At 33.7% G+C, this 27,331-nt stretch overlaps 1 protein-coding gene across 1 annotated transcript; it reads left to right on the plus strand.

The window, feature by feature from the left end:
- Nucleotides 1-2,744: 2,744 nt before the first annotated feature.
- Nucleotides 2,745-21,103, plus strand: ZSWIM2 (zinc finger SWIM-type containing 2; the record flags this gene model as incomplete). Its single annotated transcript, XM_082630994.1, has 9 exons — nt 2,745-2,909; nt 4,038-4,114; nt 5,672-5,712; nt 11,639-11,849; nt 12,917-13,168; nt 16,008-16,092; nt 16,794-16,903; nt 19,210-19,363; nt 20,291-21,103. 9 exons carry the CDS (start codon nt 2,745-2,747, stop codon nt 21,101-21,103), a joined length of 1,908 nt encoding a protein of 635 aa, XP_082487120.1.
- Between the last annotated feature and the right edge of the window lie 6,228 nt (nt 21,104-27,331).

Here is a 27,331-nt window from a genome sequence, read left to right on the forward strand (position 1 = left end):
CTATTTCTCTCCACAAATGTATATGAGTGTTTGAGGAAAGTGAAGCTTATGTAACCTTGTGTCTGATGACAAAAGATGGAGACCTTGAATCCATACAATGTCCCCTGGATTCTTGCTGGTCACTTCTGCAGCGTGGCCACTGTTGATCACCTGTTGGTAATCACTGAGTTGTGCTGGACCTATTGGATTTTTTTTAAATGGAAGGTATCATGTTGCTTCCTCCCACTAGAGTCCTTGGTTCTATTTGCTTCCAGTCTTGAAGTCATTGAGTTCTGCACCCTCTGTATCCACTAGTATTCTGCCCTTCTTTTGTGACCATTCTCTAGGGGTAAACACAAATTCCTATATTCATTATATATCTTTACCCCTTGAGAACCAGGGCATTACCTCCAGTTCATTTACCTGTCTTCCACTGGCACCTCTGCATATTGCTTATCGTGTTTTAGGTCACTGAACTAGAAACTCAAGTTTCCTACTAGCCTATATCTCCCTAACACTATTTCAGAAGTAAGCATACTACTACTACTACACACACACACACACACACACACACACACACCCTAGATATTCTCAGTCTTCCCAAACCCAGCTCATTGTTTCAATCCATCCCTCCACCTACTCCCACTCTTACCCCAACACACACATACCCACCCATGTTGAGATTGGCAGCTGACTTTTTCCACTGACTTCTGTTATTCTTCTTCCCAACCCCTCAGGGCATTCTCTTTCATACAATTCCCAGGCTTAATACTCTAAGCCCAGTTTTTTATATCTTAATCTGTAGCTATAATAATTTTTAATTCCTGTCTTTTATAACCAAATTGTATTGCTAAAGGGCCTAAAACTTAGTTCATGTAATTCAAAGCTTATCAATGACTTTCTAGCACTAACCACTTCCCTCTTTCCAGGGCATTATGCTTCAAAATGGAACTTGGAGGGGAACAATTCTCTTAAATATTTGCAAAATATTACCCCTGTCACACACTCTTGAGATGAAGCAAACATATGGGATAGTCACCTGGCTATAAAAGTGTTTTTAAAGTCTTAACAGAGATACAAAAACAAATGTCTTATAGCTAAAGTTCTGTCTAGCAACCTGTGCTTTCTTTTTTTAATTTCCATAAAAGTATGAATACTGTTACTTTTATCATTCCCCAAAATAGAATTTATGAACCTATATTCAGTTGAAATAATGACAATTGTGTCTTAAAGATGCGATCTTTTGAGAATGCTGTTTATCAGTTACACGTGTAGCAAGTATTATTACCTAATTATAAATAAAACAATTTACTTATTTATTTACAAAGATAATTTGAACAATTATTTGCTATTGTTTGTTTCTTAAAGTTCCCTTCAAAGTAATTCTTAAATAACTATATACATGATATATGTAATATATATGGAGATATATTATGTATGTATGTGTGTATATGGAGAGAGAGGGAAATGGTGGTTGAATAAAGTGCCTTCACTCTGAAACCTTACTCACCTTATCATTTAGAAAGTGTAGACTGTCATTTATTTGGAGTTTTTTTAATTATAAGTATTAATAAATAAACTAAGTTAATTCAATTTATAAGTTCTTGTGGTTTCAATATGTAGTTTTTTCTTAATGCATAAGGTTTAACATCTAGCACCATTAAATTAATGGTAAAGTGGCAGTATGGTAGTACGTACATTAGTTGTTATTAGTAAAAATAGGAGAGTAGAGATAAAATTTAGTTAAGTTAAAACCTTAGACCTAGGATTAGATGCTGTTTATCCAGATGTCTCACATGTGAAAGCTGCCATTTCCATCATCTTCTTTCATACTGGGGCCTTTGGCCATTTTCTCCTTCCTGCTCTTGACATAATCTAGTTGTGAGTTCCTCCCATGATAAAATGGGACAAATATCCCCCATCTTTATGTTTGCACCACCAACTGGCTATTTCCCGATTTCAGTTTCTTAAAGAGATATTGCAGTAATGTGGCTTCTTTACTTGACTCATACTATATTACAGCTCTCCCCCTAGAACGTAGTAACAAAGCTCATAGACAATTTGAACTATTGAGTCAACATTGCATAGCTTATTCCTTCAATTGGGATTTGTAAATTTAGAGGGCATAGAGGCAATGGATTCCGCACCCCACCCCAAACACCCATCCCTACACAAACATGCAACTTAAAGATGCTCCCCTCGTTTAAAGACCATCCCCCCACCAACACATACATCCCTACTTAAGAGTCTAACTTCCCAGGTTAAAATCCTGTCTTCCACATCATTGATCTTCCCCCAGCGCTTCATTCAGATTATGCACCTAGTACGCAATCGGAAAATGTTTGTGGAACACTGTTGAATGTCAACAGTCACTCTGGGCTTTCGGATAAAAATGATGAATCATCACAGGATAATTTCAGCATCCAGAGCCCAAACTGTAACCGGGTTGTGCTACTATCCTAACACAGAATTCACAAGCCCCCGCCTTCGAGGAGCCAGCAGAAGGAACACGAGAGATTTGACAGCGATGACTTGGACCACCAGCTTTTAAATCAGCCAGTTGGGTATTAGAAACGCTCTACAGTCAAGATTGTCGCTTCAGGAAGGAGTGGAGGCGGGGGTGAGCTGCGGAAGCAAACCTCCGCGCAAGGCACTCTGGGACACTGCGACTCCAAGGCAACCGGCGGGCACGCGGTTGTCATGGAGACCGGCGGGCGACTCTGAAAGCCTTGCGGAGGGGCTGCCTTCGCCCCTACCCAGACAAGATGCTTCGCGGAAGCTGTAAGGCCTCTGAAAGGCGAAGACACTTTATTGACCGCCTCAACTGGCAACAAGACCAGGCGCTGAGCAGCAACATCTACCTCCTACGAGAGATGGGCCCCACCTCCTTTCTACTGAGAGAGGAAGAGCCGGAAAACAGGGATTTCCGAGTAACTACCACCCCCAACCCGCCTCGGCTCCCTGCCATGCCGACCCGCGCGGTCCCCCCAGGCCCACCTTGTATGTGGCCACTTGCTGCCGAACCCCACCCGCGAGTGTTCCAGACTCTAAAGATGTGCACATTGCAGAGCGAAATAGTATTTGTTAGAAAAGTTCCATTATTGGAGGTTAGGACTCCAAATTGCATCCAACTCTTCTAAGATGATGGCCTTTGATCTCTGGGCTTAAAAACGGGAGACATTTTATCTGACTATATGGTTTGCATTTACGTGCGTTCTCAGATCCGTTAGCAGTCACTAACCCTGTAACTCAAACGAAATGAAAATCGTACAATCTGTTTACAAGACGTATATATTTGCTAAATAAATAAAATCGGGTTTTCTTTACTTTTTAGACAGTCTGAAGCTATAACAAGACCCTTTTAAAGTATGGCTTAAATGGTGATTCCTTGGAAAGTCTTAATGAATAAAAATTCTTTTTAATTTTGCTGAAAGACCACAGATATTTCATATTCTCAAATCCTATTCTCACCACTCAAAAATCAGCCACCACTCTACCTCCCAGGAGTTGACTTGAAAATTTTTAATTTAGTGTCATGCTGCTTATCTCAGACGTCCTTTTTTCACTTTATAACCCTTAGAGCATTTAATAAATAGTTTAAGCCAGTACAGACTTGGTGAATAAAATTAGTTTTCTTGAATAAAATTAAACTCACCAATTGAAACGCACAAAACAAAAACCCCAGAAGAACTACTTTACAAAAGGTCTTTAGCTCCATTGCAAAGTAGAATTTCCTTTCAGTTAAAAATTTATAGATTTTTTTTCAAGTTTTTAAAATTACATTTCTTTTCTCTTGCCTGAATGTAGGTCTCTTAAAAACAGTCTTAGCTGACAATGCAATTTGTTTAACAAGGCAAAGAATAAGGAAGTGAAAAATCAGACTTGTGTCAAGAATTAAGATGTTCCAGTAGACTATGTTCAACATTTTGGAGTCACCTAAAATACCTAAACTAAAATATCTCTTGAAATCTATTTTAATCCAATTATCTATTAATTTTACTCTATAACTCTAAAAACTGACTGGAACTTTTTTTTAAGTATGCATTTTTCTTTTGAAGGTTTCTCTAGGAAATCCTCATGTTTGTAATTGTGCCATATTTCTGAAAGGAGGGGAACTTTGTAAGCATATATGCTGGTAAGTGACATTGTAATGAAGATCTTCCACAAAGGAACATCTTGGTATATTACATGTTTTGCCTTCTTCATGGCTTGAGTACTGCAAGATTAAAGAAATCTGGTGTTGGGAGAACTTAAAGATAAAATGGTTGTAGCTTGTCAATATCATTTTGGATATTTTATTTCATCCCAAAAATTAAGTGAGGTTTAAAAATTAAAGTGAGGTAAGCATACTACCACCTCTACATGTTTGGAATGTTATTGTTTTTAATAAGAAAAAAAATCAATGTTTAGATTTTCATTATGTACAAAGGTGAAATGTAACAATAAAACAAAAAATCTCCCCTGTTCACATCACTGATGATAATTGCATGGTTCATTATGATATTTTTAAATTTTACTATTTTCCTTTTCAATAAGCATTTGACTATGAATCTTTTAAGACTGAAATAGGACTCTGCTGAAGATTACTTCTGTCAAATATAAAATTTTTCCTCTAGAGTCAGAACCTGTTTATAGGTGATCCCAGAAATGAAAAACAAAAAAATTCCTTCCATGTAATTTAAACCCACATCAACTCATTTGTTTACCTACTATACTTATACCAACAAATCACTAATTATATTATTATAGAAAGTTTGTAATTGATATTCTAAGAGAAAAAAATCAAACAGGAAATTAAGAAAAGTGTGTATCATATTTCTAATGCTTTTCTTTATAGGTTAGAAAACAGTATATATACATATAGGTGTTATTTTCAATGTTTTTATTTACCAAGTTTTTGTTGTTTTGATCAGTTTTTATTGAGCATCTACTAACACAAGTTATTTGCTCTAGTTAGCATAAAAATATAAAATATGGTCCCTTCAAAATTTGCAATTTGGTTTTATTATTATACATAAAATAGGTTTTTTCCATTTTTATTTATGCCAGCTTCCTCAGAGCAAGGGCATTCTGTTCTGATTTTTATGTAATGTAACTAATTTTTTACAGTATGTTTACCATAAACTTAATGGAAATATAATCCAAGTATTTAACATACTAAAGTATATTTAATATATTTAAGTAAGAATTTAATATATATTTCCCACTTTTTTAAAAAAAGTCATATTCCATTATAATTGGTGATATTTGAAAGTATTTTTCTGTCATACATACCTAGTGGTATGTATAGGAAAACAGTCATTTGTTACTCTATCCAGAAAATTCCTCCATTTCCAGGAGTAAGAAACTTCCAAGGAAGTTTAAAAAGAGTGCTGTGAATACTTAGATTCCCTCACTAACCTCTCTTTGTGGGCTACTCTATGTCATAAAGAAATATATGGACTCTCTCTGCCAAATCTCTTTACTGCAAATGTCTTTTGTTTCCATGTATCATAGTTTTTTCACATATGCTTATTTTAAAACAAAAATTTAACGACTCCTGTAACAGAAAACTGATGAGAATTTTGTTTATCCCTAACACTTTCAGCAATATAAATTCTGTAATGCCATTCCTATTCTAAAATTAATAATACCTTTTGAGGTTATGTCAGAAATAAATGTTTTATTTTGTTTTTCTACTTTTGAATATTAGGGTCTTGTTGAAAAAATTCAGGCTTCCAAGGAATCATGAATGTAAGTTGTGTTTGTGTGTTTTTACTAATTTGAAGTTAACGAGTTTAATAATTGTTTATTTAGACATATTCTAAATTTAGACAGTTATTGTCCAGACAATCTGAAAACTGTAACACAGTTTGTTACATTTAAGACAGTTGGAACATTTTTTCTTCCTATTTAACAAAAAATGTAACTTTATATGCCATTTCACATTAAAAAGCACTTAATAAAAAATGAGGTGAAATAATGGCCAGGTTTTCAGTAGAAAAACTTTCCCTCATGAATTCTAAGCAAGGATTTACAGTAATTTCTGTATCTAAATTTATTTTAATTATGAGAAAAATGACAAATGTAATTTTTCAGGTCCCAGAAATAGTTGACATGATACATAATTTCATTTAAAAATGTTTACTCACAAGTTTTTATGCAAAAAAATATATGTATTTTACAGTTAAATAGTTTTTATGTCAGTACCTCCATTGAGTTTAAAGTCAGGCATATGAATTTTTTTATAATTTTCAATTTGAAATTTAATTTAAAATTAAATTCTAGAGTCCTCAAAAATAAAAGAGATAGAAAAATAATTCTATCACAGGTTATTTAGATTTATACATTTTATAATAAAGATGCTATCATTATGGAAATGTTTCCTGCAAAGATTTATTTAACCTATACTAGATTCATCTAAGAACTGCAAAGGCATTTAACATTTATTAATAAATGTTTATAATATTCATAAAGAATTAAAGTGATAATCAGTTTTCAATTTTTTTCAATTCAAGTTATTGGTTCTATTTAAGCAAATATTATATAAGTACAAACACAGTTAACATTTAAAAGTCCTACTAGATAATAAATTAATATTAGTGTTTCACAAGGGTTTTTCTTTTGTATTCTTCTCTCTACCCATTTTCTTAGAAACATCTCATATTTTCTGTTTCCACCTGTTACCTCTGTAACAGTGATTTCCACATCTTATCAGCAGACCAGTATTTCCAGCTGCCTTCTGAGCACCACAATTTTGGAGGTCCCACAGGCATTTGGAATAGTAAATTCCCCCCATATGTGCTCTCCTGTTGTATTCCCTACCTCACATATTGGCTTTCCTTTTTCTTTAGTCTCCAAAGCTAGAAACCTTGGCATTCTCCTTGTTTTTCCTTTCTCATCCTCTTCTCTCGTAAAGAAATCCTGTTTATGTTACATCCTACCTACTTCTCAACAGTGATTTTACTTCCCCATCCTCATTCTTACCTTTGTTCAACCTTCATCAGCCCTTAGTACTGTCCTTTGTAGCCTCCCTGTTTCCAGCACCTGCACTTTGTTGCTTTCTCCTTCACATTGTAGACAAAAGGTTCTTTCTGAAATGTCACCTACTCTGTACTTCACCCTCTCTCCCAGTCCCTTCATACACAATAATTAGGTTGGATGAGTTCATGGATATTGTTTTCTTCTCTATTTCTCCATTGTATACACCTGAAGTTAAATGCTCACATCCTCTCCAAAGTCTTAGTTATTATCTACACTATTTTCCATATCATTTTCACAAGCTTCTATACTAGGGCTACCCAACAGAAATATGATGTGAACCACATATGTAATTTTCTGGTAACATATTATAGAAAGTAAAAATAAACAGGAAAATTAGTTTTAATAACATATTTTAATTTAACCCAATACATCAAAATATCATGTCGGCATGTAATCAATATAAAAATTATGATATTTTAATGTTTTTTCATACTGCCTTCAAAATCTAGTGTGTATTTTACATTTACAATGCATCTCACCTCAGACACTATATTTTCATTGGAAATGCTTGATCTGCATTTAGACATCATAAAATATTCAGTTGAAAAATAAATTCATATAATACCCAAATTGTTATAAACATAAATTTTCCAGAAACTATAGATTATCAGTTTTCCATTTAACTTTAAATAAGACAAAATTTAAAATTCAATTTTCAGTCACACTATCCACATTTCAGGTTCTCAGTAGCCACATATGGCTAATGGCTACCATATTGAACAGTGCAGCTCTACCCAATTACACTCAACAAATATTTATTGTACTGCATATTAGGAACTCTACTAGGTGATTTTTTTTAATAAATTGAATCATATGAATTGCCAATATTTTTTCATCTACAAATATAGCAATTTCATATGGATCAATCTAATACTTTATATCATATCCTTTGTGCTCTTGAAGGCAGAAACCACATCTTATTCTTTTTATAAATATCCATATAGTAGGAAATTTTTTAAACGTTTAAATTTGATCCTATATATTAATTTTGAAAAATTATATTTCCTACTAAAATAAAATATTTTTATACCTCATATTTAAAAGACGTTTTAGCTACTCAATGTTGAGAAAATCCTTTGTGCACAAATATTCAAAGAAAGTATAAGTCTCAATAATGTTGAAATTTATCATTTAAATGAAAGTTTGAAAATTAAAGTAATTCAAAGAAAGCTATAAACAATTATTCAATAATATTATGTAAAGTATGTACATAAGTGTGGAGAAGAAGATAGTGAAGCAGAAGCATTTTGAACATCATTCATAGATTATTTTCTAAAACAAATCTGGAAACAATTATTTGTGCCCTAGTGTTGCATACAAGAAACCCGAGATTCTCTTTTATTTTTGAAGACCTATAAAGATGATTACATAGGAATTTTTTATAAAGATATCAGTTTTTGAACACTGAATATTATTTTCCATCACCCAAACAAATGCTTCCCAGTAAAACCTGGCTTCATTACCTAATGGTTTTTCCTAAATACAACGTCTAGGAAATGCCATCTTGTCCTTTTCTCAATTAAATATTTATGGATAAAATAAAAGCTGCATTTAGGAAAATTTTTTAAATACCCACCACAAAGATATAATAAACATTTTATTTTCTCTTTTCTTTTTTGACCTTGTATTTATGTATACCTAATAGTCTGTGGGAATTCTGTGTTCTGCTTTTGTCACACACTGTTACTTTATATTTTCAGTGCTATGTAGTCTCTCTCATTCAAGTCATCAGTGAATATTAAACTATGATATACCATGATAGTGTATGGTATATCATAATTTATTTAACATTCTTCCATTTTAGGCATTTAATTTACTTCTGACTACCTGTTATATTCTTTGTAAATGAAACTTTTTCTTCTCTCAATTATTTGTGTCGCCTGAAGTCTCATTAACTGGATCTTGCAGTAAAACTATTATTTTTTTACTGAGATATAATTGACATATAACATTATATTAGTTTTGGGTGTACAACATAATGATTCAATGTAAGTATATATTGCAAAATGATCAACACAATTAATCCAGTTAACATCCATTACCACACAGTTACAATTTTTTTTTCTTGAGATGAGAATTTTTAAGATTTATTCTCTTAGCAACCTTCAAATATGCAGCAGAGTACTATTAACTATAGTCACCATGCTGTACATTATGTCCCCATGACTTATTTATTTTATAAGTGGAAGTCTGTACCTTTTGACCACCTTCAGCCATTTCTCCTACCTCCTAGCCATCCCCTGGCCCAACATCTGGCAACCATCAATCTGTTCTCTGTATCTGTGAGTTCGAGTTTTTTTTCCTTTTTAAGTATTAATATTTTTATGTCAGTCACCCATAGGTATTGCTTTATAGCAATACTTTTGCTGATTTATGATTTCAGCAGTATATCAATTTTCTGCTAGCTTTGCTTTTTGGATTCATGTTTTAGGCATATTTAACCATATTACTTAAGCATAAAATGGAAGACATTAACAGCATATTTAAGTCTCCAAAGAAAATAAAGATACATGGAAATATTTTGAAAAGCTAATAATATTTCTATAATATTAGAAAAAAAGACTAAGTCACACAAAGTGGGAAAAAATAACAGATACAAAGTTCATAGTAATCTATTCATTCCTAGTAAATTAAGTAAGAAAATAGTTTTCATTCTTCCATACATCTAACATACCCTTAGAATCTAAAATGCCCTGAAATAACTTTTTCAAATAAAAAGAGAAAATAACATAAGGCAAACAAGATGTAACATTCTATTTATTTATTACCTTTTATTTAGATTTATTCTGTGTCTGCACCTCATTTTGATTTTAACTCACTTTTCTTTTGATATTAATGAGATTGAACATCTGTTGACTTTAATATTTGTACTACATGTGTAAATTAAACTTTGGCTATTTATTTATTGGGATAAAACTACACACTCTTCCTAAATATAGGGATTACCCCTCTTTGCAAATGTTTTCCTAATGTCATAATTCTTTTTTATATGGTTTCGTTAAATTTTGTTTTATATATATGTATATGGATTTTTGTGTGTTGCTAAATCTGACCATTTTTACTTTTATGTATATTGTTTTGGTACTTTGAAAGTTGTCTATCTTCCATAGTATTTTAGAGATTTTTTTTCTGCTAGGTTTTCTATTTTATTTTTATTCTTCTTTATAGCATCCATGTGTAGTTGTATTGATATAAATTGGAGGTTGGTATTTGGTTTGAAGTAATTTAATTTTCTCCATATTTCTACCTAGTTATCTCAATAACAGCTATTAAATAGTGCTTCTTTTCATCCTTGTTTCATAATTTTTATAGTGAGTTTTGTTTTTTTATAATACATTATGATATCTGATAAGGTTAGCTGTCTTGCTCTCCTTTATGAAAGAATATTCTTTTATAGTCTCATACATTAATTTTTCCAAATTAATTTCAGAAGATTTTGTTTCTCCCTTTTATTCTCCAATTCATGTTATACCACATAGAACAGTTTGTAGCCAGCTCCTCTTATGAAGTTTTATGTTTCAGTATTTCTGCTGCTCTAGAGAATCTTTATCCCCCAAAGCACAATTTTCTGTCTTCATTTTCCTCCTCATTTCTATAGGGAGCAGATGTTTCTGTGTCTCTGTGACAAATAGCCCTCATCCTCCAAAGTAATGATTAATTAAAATATGATATCCTCCCACATTCCACCTGCCATGCCACCTCAGACAAGGAACAGAGATTTCTGTATTGAAATGTAACTGTGATGTTTTCAGTATTGTTAATGTTTAATTGGTAATCTTTTTAGGGAAAACGGAGCTTTTCATTATCTTGCAAATGATTTTTTAATCTCTATGTATTAAAGAATATATAAAATGAATAGAACTCAAGGGGACCAACAACAGCTGGCATTTAAATTATGTTAAGAAGAGGGAAAGAAGAGGGGCATGGGAATGGGCCAGAGAAAAAAGGAATCTAAGATGCCTTGATCAAAACTATATGCACTTAGTACACCATTTCTTAGAAGGACAGCAGGATGGAGAAAATTCAGAATTCAAAGACTGTGTATCCCAAATGTATAGGCAGTATAGTTCCTAACAGATTGTCCTGAGGAATACTGACCAAATCTATGAAGAATGTGGCTACCGAGACACTTGTGGGGACGTAAAACTAAGGAAAATAAGCGCAACTGTGTCTTCATCTCTCATTATCTATTTACTAATTTATTCATCTAACAAATGTTAATTACACTAACTACTCGAATCTCTCTTCTCCTTTCTGTATTTGTGCCCATTTCTTTTAATACTCCTGTATGATGATAAATATTTGTTTATGAACAAGAGAACAGATCAAAATGTAAGAGATGATTATAACACCAATCCAAGGAGGAACACTGTCATATAATTAATCTGAAACCTTTATAATGCACTGGTTACACTGACTCTTTTCAGTAACAGGAAAACAAGAGATAACTTCTATTCTTTTTATAAATGACTCTTTTCTGACCTTTTGGCTCTGAAAGGAATACGAAAAGTGGTAAATGTCAGTGTAATAATTCAATCTTTCTGATATTTGGGGGAAAAATCCTAACTTTCCGCCTAAGTTGTTTCTTTGTCTCCAATTTGCCACTGAATTTTAATACTTTGGAATTTATCGTTAGCTGCTTTGCGATTAGGTCTTGTGGAAAGAGAAATCAGCAACTTGCTTCGAGGGATACATCGAGTTCAAACTCCCCAACAAGGAAGGAACAATGAAAATGCACAGATTGAAGAAGATGGTTACATTAAACAGAAGGAAATTAGTTCAGATGATATATGCTCTATTTGTCAAGAAGTACTTTTAGAGAAAAAGCTTCCTGTCACGTTTTGCAGGTGACGTGATTTTTCTTTGGATTCTGGAAACTTATGAAAAAATTCTAGTTCAATATATTTGTAATATGTTATGAAACATGTTGATAGAAAAATAATACATATTTAAACAATTATACTTAATTGGCCTTCTTTTATTTCCTAACATGTTGTGAGAGGTCCTATGCTAACTCTAAATATTTCTGGGCTACATTTTAAAGGATGAAAGTTAAAAAATAACTCCACTTTATTTACTTTTTCACTTTAAGTTATTAAAGTAGATAATTTTCATGTTTCTGTTTTATACACATGAATAAATGCCACGGCTTAGAGTAGTTACAAACAGTTTTTCTGAAAGTGAAGATTATTTTACTTTAAAATGATAAAAATTCTCTTCAGCTTTTCTAAATTTTATCTTTAAATAATTCAAAATATCACTTATACATAAATGTTTATTGAGAGTATTGTACTTAACCATTCTTCAAAGGCACTGTAAATTTGGACTTGGAAAATTTGGGCAACCATTTGCTATTGAACTTTTCAATTCTTTTTTTTTTTTCCTGATTATTTACCAAAATTTTCATCCACATGTATTTTTTTCACATAGCTGCTTCTTTTGCATATTTTAAAATTACTATTTCCCAAAATATTATTTCTCTCAGCAGATATTTATTGGGTACAACCACATTCATATTGTGTGACTTCTAGAAAAATAAGGTGACACCCCTGCTCTCAGTGATGCTTCTTGTTTAAAAACAATAATTATTGTTATAATTTTCCTTTTTGTTAAGACTATATGCATTCTCACTTTAAAGATAAAAATATTATAATGATGCAAAATCTTTTACCACCATTTCACTGAAATGGAAAAGATTTTGTTTGGAATTCTGATGTACTAAATTAAATATGATAGATTAGATTAGATAGATAAAATAGTGTTTATGTGTGTAATCAAGCTATATCTGGAGAATCAGTTCAGAATCTATTTTTATAGGAAATAAATATGGTAGCACAGAAAAAAATATATATATATATACATATATATAACTTTGCTGTATACAAATGGTAAACTTGGATTTTATTTCTAACAGGTTTGGCTGTGGCAACAGTGTTCATATAAAATGCATGAAGATCTTAGCTGAATATCAGGATAAGATATCACACACTTCCATGTTGAAATGTCCCTTGTGTAGGAAAGACTTTGCACCATTAAAACTTATTTTAGAGGAATTCAAAAACTCTAGCAAACTTGTGGCTACAGTTGAGAAAGAGCGACTAGACAAACACCTTGGAATTCCCTGTAATAACTGTCAACAATTTCCAGTTGAAGGGAAGTGTTATAAGTAAGTATCAATCAGTAATATTATAAATTTGTAGTCTAACTTTTTTTTTTAATTTTAGGAAACTTTGAACATTAGAGTACTAGTCATTTAGGCTTCTTCTTTTCCTCCTCTATATAGTGTGTTTGCCTTAAAGATGGCTACTTATTTAGGATTTTCAGACTAGTGATCTGTGTCAGCCCAGTACCTTAAGAATTTCAGTTGTTTTATTTTCTTTACTCACACAGAGTATTGGCTTTGCATTCCAGTCTAGATTGAGAGTCTGAAGTAGCATTCTTTCTTGGAAGCTCTGAACACAGGCTTTGTAGTTTGGCCTAAATGAGTTTCCAAGCTCGGAGCCCTGCTAGATAGACCTCTCACCCCCTGTAACTTTCTTTGAACCACCAATGAGGTCATTGCCAAAAACTCCTAGGACTGAGCCAGAGGGATATTTACTAGATCAACTGAACTCGAGTTCCCCAACTCCAAACTGCAATGATGCATGTTTTGTTTTCTTTCACATCTTATACCTTAACAAAAACAAGATACTTATTAGAGAGAGAAATTTTCATTACTTTTTGAGTATTCCTCAAACTTTCCCACTTTCTTAATTGAAATCTTAACTGTATGTTAAGAAGAAAATATTTTGCTTCAGTCTTTGTTAAACTTTTTTCTAAAATGCATCAGTTTACTTTTCACTCTTCCTGGAATTACATTATGATGAGTCTAATTAATATTTTTAAAACCCTCTCATAAAAACATAAACCCCCAATGGTGAATGATACCTTTCTCCTTTAAACTGTTTTAGTCCTTTGTTTTCTCAATGTGTCACATAGAAGTAAATCAACCAGAGCACCATTAGCAAAAGTCTTTATTGAAAACAGCAAGCCTGAGAAAGCTCACTTGAGGAAGAAGGGCAGAATTTTTATAAGGTTTAGCAGGAGGTGTTCAGCTAGTTTCAGGAATGTTGGCTAAAGAGAATTCTAGAAAAAGGAAAGACGATATTTGGCATTAGCAGCCATTTTGGGGGTAATCTGAATTTTTTCAAGAGGGGTGGGTAAGAACAATAAGGGGCTAAGGTAACGTGTGGAAAGGTGGGTTGGGAGGAACAGCTGGGGGTGACAAGGACAGGTGAAAGCCACGGTGTAAAATTTTCAGTTTTTATAGTGCTGTATTCCTCAAATTGTTAATGCGTGGGTGGCTTTGGTAAATGATCTCAAATCTTGCTTTTAAGTATTTTGTTAATGACAATGCTCTCCTCTGTCCCTCTGACTGCTATTTCTGTCCCCAAGGGTGATTCTTCCTACTACCCCTCAATACAGGCATTCTCCACTGTTCTGCTCCCTGCCTGCTGCTCCGCACTCTGCTTTCAGAGTAACTTCTCTACGCATTTGGCTCACAATTATTCACATCCATATCTCCTTCCACTCCCTCAGATGCTAACATTTCAGCCATTAGCCTGAAAAAACGATTTCTGGGAGTTTTAGTAATGGTTTGAGTAGGAAATAAGGTAAACTAGAAAGCTTTTCAGTTCCTCTTCATTAAAGTTTCATAATATAGCTACTTACCTTTTAAGAAGTTAATTCCAAAACTATCATATATATATATTAAAATATAGAGATACTTAACTTTTTGTAGCCCAGCATAATTTGATGTATTGAATAAACCGCACCATTGCTTTGATTGGTTGATGTTAATTATTAAGAATCTTCCATGTATGTATAAACAATAATAATGAATAAATTAATACTTGCTGCTTCTAAGATGTCTGAAGGATATATTTTCCCAGATTTCTCTTAGAAATAGTCTTCTAATTCTTTGATAACTTGAGTAAGAAAATAACTTTATTTGCTTGAAATGTTATTTTTGGTGAATATTGCTGAAAGTAAATTAAAATTCTCTGCTTGTGGCAAAATTTTTATAAGTGATACATGTTTAGATTGAGCTTTGTGGAAAATGAAGTTTTTTAGTATATCAATGATTTTTATTGCAACCTTTTTATACATATACCTTTTTCTATTTTGTGAGGACAGAGAAGGAATATAGTACAATTCCTGTTTTCAATAAGTATTCTGCTAAGTATAACTCTAGCATTCATGAAATATAGGAAAACACTGGGTAATCAAATGATAGAATGTCCAATAGACTGTACATCCTAAAGGAACTTAGAAAAAGAGATAAAGGAAAGATAAAGCATTCCAGGAAGACATCATGGTAGGGATATGTGGTAGGCAAAATAATGCCCTCCCAAATATATCCACATCCTCATGCCCAGAACCTGTATGTTAGGTTACATGTTGTAGGGGGATTAAGGTTGCAGATGAAATTCAGGTTGCTAATCATCTGACCTTGAAATAAGGAGGTTATCTTGGATTGCCTGGGCTCAGTGTATAATCACAAGAGTTCTTAAAAGTGGAAGAGGGCAACAAAGAAGAGAGTCAAAGGGATATGTGAATATGGAAGAAAGGCACAGAGAGATTCTGCATTGCTTGCTTTGAAGATGGAGGAAAGTGCCACAAGCTAAGCTAAGGAAGGTGGGCAGCCTCTAGAAGAAAAGGCAAAGAAACAGATCTCTATAACCTCCAAAAAGAAATGCCATTCTCTGGACCCCTTGATTTTAAACCCATTGAGACCCATGTCAGACTTCTGACCTACAAAACTGTAAGATAATAAAGTGTTGTTTAAGCTGCTAAATTTGTTGTAATTTGTTTCAGTAGCAACAGGAAGCTAATATGGGGTGAGATTTAAGATGGGCCTTGTCATATCTGCATAGTTCCCAGCAAATCTTGGCCAGAATTTTTCACCAAAAACAATCAAAATAATTGGATTTTTTCTTGTATGTTTTGGTGTTTTGCATTTTTAGGTGTACCGAATGTATAGAATATCACTTATGCCAGGATTGTTTTGATAGCTGCTGCCATCTTTCTCACTCATTTACATTTCGTGAGGTACAGTATCCATCTTGAACTTCATATAGTGTTTGTATTTTCCTATTGTAAATCTAAGTAAAATCTAAGAATAGGTAACCCTCTGGAATAGAGCTGACTGTGCTTGAATAAAAACCAAAGACCATAATTTTTGGAGAACTCTTTTTCATAAGGATTTATAGGCAATCAGTTCTTACATTGGTAATTTATAAAATCCAACACAATAACAAATATGTAATGATATCACACATAAATCTTAAGGACAGAAATTACAGCCATCAAGCTTGAAAATTCATTTTAAAAAAGATCTCAACACTACAAAATGACTTATAATGCTACTGACAATGATTTACGGTTTTAAAATTTCTTACATCATGAAATTTTATTGCTATCATTTGAATCTAACACGTAAATAAGTATCTCCTGATGCTGAGTAATAATGCTACCTTCTATTTACTACACAAGATAAAACATCCACAATTACCATTATTGATTAATAGATAAATATTTTTACCTTAAAAAGTAATGTTATAGGAGCTGTGCAACAGTATATTAGACTCACTAATAATTTGCAAATTCTTTAATGTGTTAAAAAGCTATCTTTTAAAATGATGAGTATTTCTTTACATTATTTTGTTATTGATACACAGCCTACTGATTTAATGCACAAGATAAAAGCTTCCACAATTTGCAAAATAACATTTACCTTTTACCTATTACAGAAGAGAAATCAAAAATGGAGATCGTTGGAAAAAAGATCAGATGAAACTGTAAAATATATAGATATTAAAAATGAGATAGAAAAGATGCCACATTTTCAAGAAAAGCAAGGGTGAGATTCTCAGTGAAATTCATATTTCTTGGGATATTTAAATAATTTTTCAGTTCGGATAAGTTTTATTCATTTCTTTATTCAATAAATATGTATTGAGTACTTATTATATATACTAGGTGACATGGTATTCAAGTGAAGAGCAAGGCTCTGGAGTCAGCATGCTTAAATCCAATCCTAGTACAACCATAGGTTGGCTATGCAACTTTTGGGCTAGTTACTTCACTTCTCCTTGCCACATTTTTATCTTTAAAATGGGGATAATTATAAAAACCAGTCTCATAGGAATTTTGTGCATATGAAATGAATTAATACACACAGTAAATATTCAAATAATGCTGTCTATTATTATTATTAATTCTACCAGAGATTGTACTAGGTATTAGGGATATCTAATTTCCTCAGCAATTAAGTGATCATCTAAATAAATGTAAAATTAAAACTGATATATGTTATGTAAAGGAAAAATACAGGGAGCTTTGAGATTTGCTTTGACATAAATGACCTCTATGGGAAGGAAGGCTTTCTTTCCTTATTGCCCTCTATTCCACCCCGAGGGAAGGAGAATGCTAAGGGGATTGGTTGTATTTCAAAACTCTGACTAGTGGACAGTCATCCAGACCTTTTGCCATACTTCGTATCAATTAAAGAAAATTAAACATACCGTGTATAATTAACATATTAGGTACACTATAAAATATATACAGGGGCCTCCCTGGTGGCGCAGTGGTTGAGAGTCCGCCTGCCGATGCAGGGGATACGGGTTCGTGCCCCGGTCTGGGAGGATCCCATATGCCGCGGAGCGGCTGGGCCCGTGAGCCACGGCCGCTGGGCCTGCGCATCCGGAGCCTGTGCTCCGCAACGGGAGAGGCCACAACAGTGAGAGGCCCGCATACCGCAAAAAGAATAGAAAAAAAAAATAAAAAATAAAAAATAAAAAATAAAATATATACAAAGCTCATTTTAATAGGATGGGATAAAATTGAAATATTTTTAAGGGACCATTTCAATGAATTAACCAAACAAAAATTGTGCTTGTTTATACATATGTATGTGTGTATATATGTATTTCTATCCCACATATATATAGTAGATAGGTAGATAGATAGATAGATAGATAGATAGATAGATAGATAGATAGATAGATTTCTATCCAACCCAGTGGATATCTAGCCCATGCCCTGTGGGTGCTCCACACACTTCAGAGACCACAACTCTTGTGGAGCATAAAATGCTTTGTGGGTATGAAAGGAGCCTATACAAAGTCTCTCCATCTCCATTTCCCTTGGCCCTGGCTGGGTATCACACTTCAACCTATTAGAATGATATACTGTATAACTAATGGTTTAGGAGGTATTGTGGGAGGAGACAAGAGAATATTAGGGATAGAAGGACATTCTAGGCAGAGAAAATGGAATAAGTAAAAGGAGAGAGTTTCAAGATTTTTTTAAAGTGATTAACAACCTGAAATAATAGAAACACACAGATTCTTTTTAGTTGACAATTAAATGACCTTGGTAAAAGCAATTTTTGTAGCATGATGAAAGTTTGTCTGAAGAGTAATGAGAAGTATAAAGTTTTCTACAGAATATATTTGAACTTTATTCTGAATGACTTTTGAATAATAAGAATGCATCTAACCTTTTAACCAAGATTTTGTTTTTAAATATTGTTTTATCAGTTGCTAGTGGCATCATATTTACATTGTGTAATCTTAGTTATGTTTGTTGGTACTTTTGGTACAAAAATGGGGTTGGTATCTTTAGAGTTCATTAACGTGGTCTAACAATACAGAAGTAATAAGCATATACCCCAAGTGAAATGTCTCCTCATAGATTATGACCTACCAGTTTATAATAGTAGCCTGGAATATTTAATATGTTTTACCACGTATCTTACTTCCTACCAGATGACAGAGTGAATTGGGTTGTATTTTTCTAAACACAAACCTGTGTGTTGGCTCAATCTGAAATAATTTGAGTATATGGTTCTCACCAAAATTATGTTCTGGTTTCATTGATGTTAAAAAGTACAAATCAAAAAAATTCAGGTTAGTATTTTTATTTGAAATGACTAAATTAAATTTTGTTCCTTATGAAGTTGATGTTGAAGTTGGATCCATCTTGTTCAAGGTCAATACAATAGATTTTGTAACTTTATAATGTACGAGATTTATTATCTTCAGTTCTAGAAAGCACTGGGTTCATTCGCATTATTTATTTGGAGGTTATTACCTGTACTATTGATTACTTCCTTATCTACAATCACATATGACCATTCATGTCTCTCTGTTTACTCTCATTTAGCCAAGTTTACACACCAAAACACGTGGTAAGGTCACTGCCTCTCCTACTGATCACAAAGAATAATAAGCTGCTTGCTCCAGGCTACCAGTGTCGACTTTGTTTGAAGGCATTTCATCCTGGTCAGCATACAAGATTGCTACCATGTACTCACAAGGTAGAAATCACATCATTTTAGTCTGACTTTCCCTGTAGGGCCAGTTTTCACAAATGAAGTGGCAATTTAAGTCTCTCCTTTTACTTTTTAGTTGAATTATGAGCAGAGATGTTCAAATTGAACAGTGTGTGCAGAAAGCTAGAGCGGAGACTATTGAGAAGGCAGCTCTGCCCCCCAAGGATGGATTCCTATTAATTAGGATTCATTTCTGTATAAACTATTGAGGAAAGATAAAATGGCACTTTAAGTTAGATTCTCTTATCTACTTTAGTTACCTGTAAAAGGAAAAGGCTTATAGAATACTAACTTTTTAATGTTATTTTTATGATTCTTTAGATGAAACAGAAATGCTTAATTTGACATCGTTTATTATTATTTCAAATGAACTTACTGGAATCAAAGTCTAAAGTTGCTGAATCACTATGTAGTGGTAACCAGGTTTTTTCTGAGATAAAGTTGTTTTAATAAATAAACTTTTATAGCTTTAGAGTCACCCTTACTTATAATGACTGATAATTTGTTTTCTTCCCTAGAAGGTGATTTGTCACGTTATGTCTTACCATCATCATATCAATTTTCAACTCTAGTTGGCTATGACATTTTTATTACTTAATAATTTTCATTCATTAGAAAGCAACAGTGAAATTAATGTCTTGAATAAGTAGTGAGTTTTTAATGAAATTGCAAAAATGGTATCCATAGAAGGCTTTTCATTTTAATGTGGAAAATGAAGATCAGTCTCTAACCAATTACATTTTTAAGAGAACTTCAAAATATTTCCATAAAACTTGATGAATTTTATTACGTTCCAATATTATGAAACAGTGTTAAAAGTAACACAATAATGGAAGTGGGGAAATTTTACTGGATAGTATACATTATAAACAAGATAATATATCTCTGATTAACTTATAACTTTTTTTTAAGTTTCATAGGAAGTGTATTGACAGTTGGTTACTCCACAAGTGCAATTCATGCCCTATTGATGGACAAGTTATATATAACCCTTTAATCTGGAAAGATAGAGCAGTGAATGGACATGCACATCAATCTGTTTCAAACACAAACATCATTCATTTGTCAAAACAGAAAGAACCAGAACTTTTTATTCCTGGTACTGGATTAGTATTAAAACAAAATGGACTTGGAATTTTACCTATCATACCTCAGCGTAATTCTGAAAAGTTGAATACGCCTCAAAGTCCAATAGATACTTATCACAATATAACAATAGATGATCTGTATTCTGTCAAAGTAGATGATTCAAATTCAAGAAAATCAATCTATGAATATAAAATTAGCCAACATTTCGCCAGCTATCTCCAAGATTTACCCACTGGATCCTTTGGAAAAATATCATCTGAAATGTTTTTTCCTTCTGTTGATCACAAGAATATTATATATCCAGCTGGAGAGGAAAACCCATGTATCAGTAAAAAACACCACTCCGGTCAAAGCCAGAAGATAAACAAGGACTGTAAACGTGTTAACAACAATTCAAAGAAGACTCTTGGTAATAAAATAAGAGAGGACAACACGAGACCAAATACTTTGCTTCCAGAAGATTTAAATCTTATTGTCAATTGGGGTACAACTAAGCTTGGTTTGTCTAAGAGGTATAATAATTGTATGGGGAAAATTAGACCAAATTGTAGTCATCTATCCAGAAGGCGTATATCTCACCCTTTAAGTACAAAAAGTACTGAGCTATCTTTAATATTGGAAGGAGTTCAGTTATAAAAATGTATTTTATTAAAATCAGAAAATATTTGAATATTTAACATAAAAAATTTTTTGTAGAACATAAAAATGCTATATACTCTTGACAAATATTCTCTGTTGTTATTTTGCCGACTTGTCTATGAATAAAGACCTACAGCTAAAGGGAATGGCCTCATTCCTTATAAGACTTAAAGAATTAGGTATCTTAATGAGTATGTTCAGTATGTTATGAATTACAAATAATTTTTAGAACTTTCACATATGACTTTACACTAATTAAAATAATTGTTTTTAATTAAGGAAATAGATTTTCCATGCCCTGAGTCCCTATTTTCAAACATTTCACTTGATGACATGTAACATACAGGGATCCTTTCCAGGTATTTTTACATTTTCTTGCACTAATAATCACCACAAACCTATAGGAAAATCCAGATGGTGGTTTTCTTTTTTACTTTATTCCTTAAAGGAGGTTTCTTGTAAAGGAAATGAAATAAAATATCCTTATAATGCTATAAGCTATGCCACATTTATAGTGGTTTTACTGGGTTTTTTTTTATCAAGAAATATATAAGTACTACCAAATTCCCCCTTTCTTATTGAAGTATAGTTTATTTATAATATTGTGTTAGTTTCAGGTGTACAGCCTAGTGATTCAGTATTTTTGCAGATTATATTCCAGAATAGGTTGTTGTAAGATAATGAGTATAATTCCCTGTGCTATTCCATTATAGATTATTACAAGATAATGGGTATAACTCCCAAGTATAGCCTTGTTGCTTATCTATTTTATATATAGTAATTTGTATTTGTTAATCCCATATCCCTAATTTGTCCCACCCTGCTTCCTCCCCCCTTTGGTCACCACAGTTTGTTTTCTATATCTGTGAGTCTGTTTCTATTTTGTATATATATTCATTTTATTAGTTTTTAGATTCCACATATAAGTGATATCATGTAGTATTTTTCTTCTCTGTCTAACTTATTTCACTAAGCATAATATTCTCTAGGTCCATCCAGATTGCTGCAAATGGCAATATTTCATTCTTTTTTATGGCTGAGTAATATTGCATTTTATATATATATATATATATATATATATATATATATATATATATATATATACAGACACACACACACACACACACATACCATCTCTTATTTATCCAGTCATCTGTTGATGGGCACTTAGACTGCTTCCATGTCTTAGCTATTGTACGTAATGCTGCTCTGAACATTGGGAAGCATGTATCTTTTCAAGTGTTTTAATTTTTTCTGGATATATACATAGGAGTGGGATTGCTGGATCATATGGTAGTTCTATTTTTAGTTTTCTAAGGAATCTCTTCCACGGTGGCAGCACCAATTTACATTCCACCAAGTGTACAAGGGTTCCCTTTTCTCCACATCCTCTCCAACATTTGTTGTTTGTAGACTTTTTGATGACAGCCATTCTGACAGGTCTGAGGTGATACCTAATTGTGGTTTTGATTTGTATTTCTCTAATAATTAACAATGTTGAGCATCTTTTCATGTGCCTGTTACCCATCTGTATGTCTTCTTTGGAAAAAATGTCTATTCAAGTCTTCTGCAGATTTTCTGATTGGATTATTGGTTTTTTGATACTGAGTTGTATGAGCTGTTTACATATTTAGATATTAACCCCTTGTTGGTCATATCATTTGCAAATATTTTCTCCCATTCCTTAGGTTGTCTTTTCATTCAGTCAGTAGTTTTCTTTGCCATGCAAAAGCTTTTAAGTTTAGTTGGGTCACATTTGTTTGTTTGTTGTTGGATTTTTTGGATTGATGAATTGAATTTTATTTTGTTGGAGTAAAAAACTTTCCTTTGAGAGCATTTGCTTTTTGTTCAACATGCATTTGTCAAGTTTTCTTTTAATGTCAGGTGTTGGAGTAGAAGGACTTGAGCTCACCTCCTTCCATGAAAACAACAAAATCACAACTAACTGCTGACCAACCATCAGTAAAAATGATTGGAACCTGCCAAAAAAGATGTTCTACATCCAAAGACAAAGAAGAAGCTACAACGAGACGGTAGGAGAGGCCCATCTGCAATAAAATCAAATCCCATACCTGCTGGGTGGGCAACGCACAAACTGGAAAATAATTATATTGCAGAGGTTCTCCCACAGGACTAAGAGTTCTGAGCCCCACATCAGGCTCCCCAGCCTGGGGGTCTGGCATTGGAAGGAGGAGGAGAATCCAGAGCATTGAGCTTTGAAGGCAAGTGGGACTTGATCACAGGAACTCCACAGAACTGGGGGAAACAGAAACTCCATGCTTGGAGTGTGCACACAAGGTCTTGTGTGCACTGGGACCCAGAGAAAAAGCAGTGACTTCATAGGAGCCTGGACCAGACCCACCTGCTGCTCTTGGAGGGTCTCCTGGGGAGGCGGGGGCAGGTATGGTTCACTGTGGGGACAAGGACACTGGTGGTGGAGGTACCATGGAGTACTCATTAGCATGAGCTCTCCTGGGGGCCATGATTTTGACACCAAGACCTGGCCCCACCCAATAGACTATAGGCTCCAGTGCTGGGACACTTCAGGCCAAACAACCAATAGGGCAGGAAAAGAGCCCCACCCTTCAGCAGACAGGCTGCCTAAAATCTTCCTGAGTCCACAGCCATCTCTAAACACACCCCTTGACACGGCCCTGCCCACCAGAGGCATAAGACCCAGCTCCACCCACAAGGGGACAGATACCAGAAGCAAGAGGAGCTATAACCTCTGAAATGGAAACCACTATCACAGAAAGTTAGACAAAATGAGATGGCAGAGGAATATGTTCCAGATAAAGGAACAAGATAAAACCCCAAATGAACAAGTAAGTGAAGTAGAAATAGGCAATCTACCTGAAAAATAATTCAGAGTAATAATAGTAACTGATCCAAGATCTCAGAAAAAGAATGGAGGCATGGACCAAGAAAATACAAGAAATGTTTAACAAAGAGCTAGAACATATAAAGAACAAACAAACAGAGATGAACAATATAATAACTAAAATGAAAAATACACTAAAAGGAATTAATAGCAGAAAAAATGAGGAAGAAGAACGGATAAGTGAGCTGGAAGACAGAATGGTAGAAATGACTGCCGTGGAGCAGAATAAAGAAAAAAGAATAAAAAGAAATGGGGACCATTTAAGAGACCTCTGGGACAACATTAAACACACAAACATTCACATAATAAGGGTTCCAGAAAGAGAAGAGAGAGAGAAAGGGCCTGAGAAAATATTCAAAGAGATAATAGCTGAAAATCTCCTTAACATGGGAAGGGAAACAGTCACTCAAGTCCAGGAAGTGCAGAGAGTCCCATACAGGATAAACCCAAGGAGGAACATGGTGAGAAACATAGTAATCAAACTGACAAAAATTAAAGACAAAGAGAAAGGACTTCCCTGGTGGTGCAGTTGTTAAGAGTCTGCCTGCCAATGCAGGGGACATGGGTTTGATCCCGATCCAAGAAGATCCCACATGCCGCGGAGCAGCTAAGCCCGTGCACCACAGCTACTGAGCTTGCACTGTAGAGCCCACGAGCCATAACAACTGAGCCCACATGCCACAACTACTGAAACCTGCATGCCTAGAGCCCGTGCTCCACAACAAGAGAAGCCCCTGCAATAAGAAGCCTACACACCACAACAAAGAGTAGCCTCTGCTCGCTGCAACTAGAGAAAGCTCACACACAGCAACAAAGACCCAATGCGGCCAAAAGATAAATAAATAAATGAATAAAATTTTAAATGCCAATCAAGATATTTTTTTAAAAAGACAAAGAGAAAATATTAAAAGCAACAAGGGAAAAGCAACAAATAACATAAAAGGAAATCCCCATAACGTTATCAGCTGATTTTTCAGCAGAAACTCTGTAGGCCAGAAGGGAGTGGCACAATATATTTAAAGTGATGAAAGGGAAAAACCTACAACCAAGAATACTCTACACAGCAAGGCTCTTGTTCAGGTTCAACAGAGAAATCAAAAGCTTTAAAGACAAGCAAAAGCTAAGAGAATTCAGCACCACCAAACCAGCTTTACAACAAACGCTAAAGGAACTTCTCTAGGCAGAAAAGAAAAGCCCACAACTAGAAACAAAAAAATTACAAACGTGAAAGCTCACCAGTAAAAGCAACCATACGGTAAAGGTAGGAAATCATCCACACACAAATATGATATCAAACCTAGCAATTGTGAGAAGAGGAGAGTACAAATGCAGAATATTAGAAATGCATTTGAAATTTAAAAACCAGCAACTTAAAACAATCTTGTATATATAGAGACTGCTATATCAAAACCTCATGGTAACTGCAAACTGAAAATCTACAATATATACACACCAAAAAAAAGAAAAAGGAATCCAAACACAACCAATTTGTTTGGTTTTGCTTTTATTTCTTTTGCCTTAGGAGACTGATCCAAGAAAATATTGCTACAATGTATGTCAAAGAATGTTCCACCTATGCTCTCTTCTAGGAGTTTTATGGTTTCAAATCTTAAATTTAGGACTTTAAACCATTTTGAGCTTATTTTTGTATATGGTGTGAGGAAATATTCTAATCTCATTGTTTTACATGTAGCTGTCCAGTTTTCCCAGCATGACTTGTTCAAGAAACTGTCTTTTCTCCACTGTATATTCTTGCCCCCTTTATCATAGATTAATTGACTGTAGATGCATGGGTATATTTATGGGCTCTCCTTCTGTTCCAATGATCTGTGTGTCTGTTTTTATGCCAATATCATGCTGTTTTGATTGCTCTAGCTTTGTAGTATAGTCTGAAGCCTGGGAGAGTTATGCCTCCAGCTTTGTTTTTTTTCCCCCTCAGGATTGCTTTGGCAATTTGGGGTATTTGTGGTTCCATATAAATTTTAGGATTACTTGTTCTAGTTCTGTGAAAAATGTCATGGGTATTTTGATTGGGATTGCATTAAATCTGTAGGTGACTTTGGATAGTATGGCTATTTTAATAATATTAATACTTCCAATCCAAGAGTATGGGATATCTTTCCATTTCTTTGAATCATTTTCAATTTCCTTCATCAATGTTTTGTAGTTTTCAGAGTATAGGTCTTCCATTTTCTTGGTTAGGTTTATTCGAAGGTTTCTTTTATATGATTTTAAATAGTTTTTTTTTTACTTCCTGATATTTCATTATTAGTATATAGAGATTTCTTGTATTCTGCAACCTTGCTGAATTCATTTATTCTAATAGTTTGCAGTTGGAGCATTTAGGATTCTCTATATAGAGTATCATGTCATCTGCAAATAGTGACAGTTTTACTTCTTTCCAATTTGGATACCGTTTATTTCTTTTTCTTGTCTGACTGCTGTGACTAGGACTTCCAGTACTATGTTAAACAGAAGTGGTGAGAGTGGGCATCCTTGTCTCATTCCTGAATTTAGTGGGAAGGTTTTCAGCTTTTCACCATTGAGCATTATGTTGGCTGTGGGTTTGTCACAAATGGCCTTTATTATGTTGAGATATGTTCCCTCTATACCCACTTTGATGAGAGTTTTTATCATAAATGGATTTGAATTTTGTCAAATGCTTTTTCTTCATCTATTAAGATGATCATGTATGTGACTTTTATCCTTTCTTTTGTTAATGTGGTGTGTCCACTTTGATTGATTTGAGTATGTTGAATCATCCTTATGACACTGGAATAAATCCAAGTTGATCCTGGTGTATGATCCTATAGTTGAATTAAGTTTACTTATAGTTTGTTGAAGATTTTTGCATCCATATTCATCAGAGATATTGGCCTGTAATTTTCTTTTTTTGTAGTGTCTTTGTCTGGTATCAGGGTACTGGTGGTCTTGTAGAATGAATCTGGGAGTATTCCCCCCTCTACAGTTTTTTGGAATAGTTTGAGAAGGATAGATATAAGCTATTCTTTATATGTTTGGTCAAATCCCCCTGTGGAGCTGTCCAGTCCTGGACTTTAGTTTTCTGGGATTTTTTTTTAAATTACAAATTCAATTTCACTTCTAGTGATTGGTCTGTTTAAATCGTCTTTTCTTCTAGACTCAGTCTTGGCAGGCTGTCTTTTCCTAGAAATTTGTCTATTTCTTCTAGGTTGTTCAATTCATTGGCATATAACTGTTCATAGTATTCTTATGATTTTTTTGTATCTCTGTGGTATCAGTTATTATTGCTCCTCTTTCATTTCTTATTTTGTTTATTTGGGTCCTCTGTCTTTTCTTCTTCATAAACCTGGTTAAAAGTTTAT

This window comes from Mesoplodon mirus (assembly GCF_964341445.2).
Source record: "Mesoplodon mirus genome assembly, chromosome: 8".
In the NCBI taxonomy this organism is placed as follows: Eukaryota; Metazoa; Chordata; class Mammalia; order Artiodactyla; family Ziphiidae; genus Mesoplodon; species Mesoplodon mirus.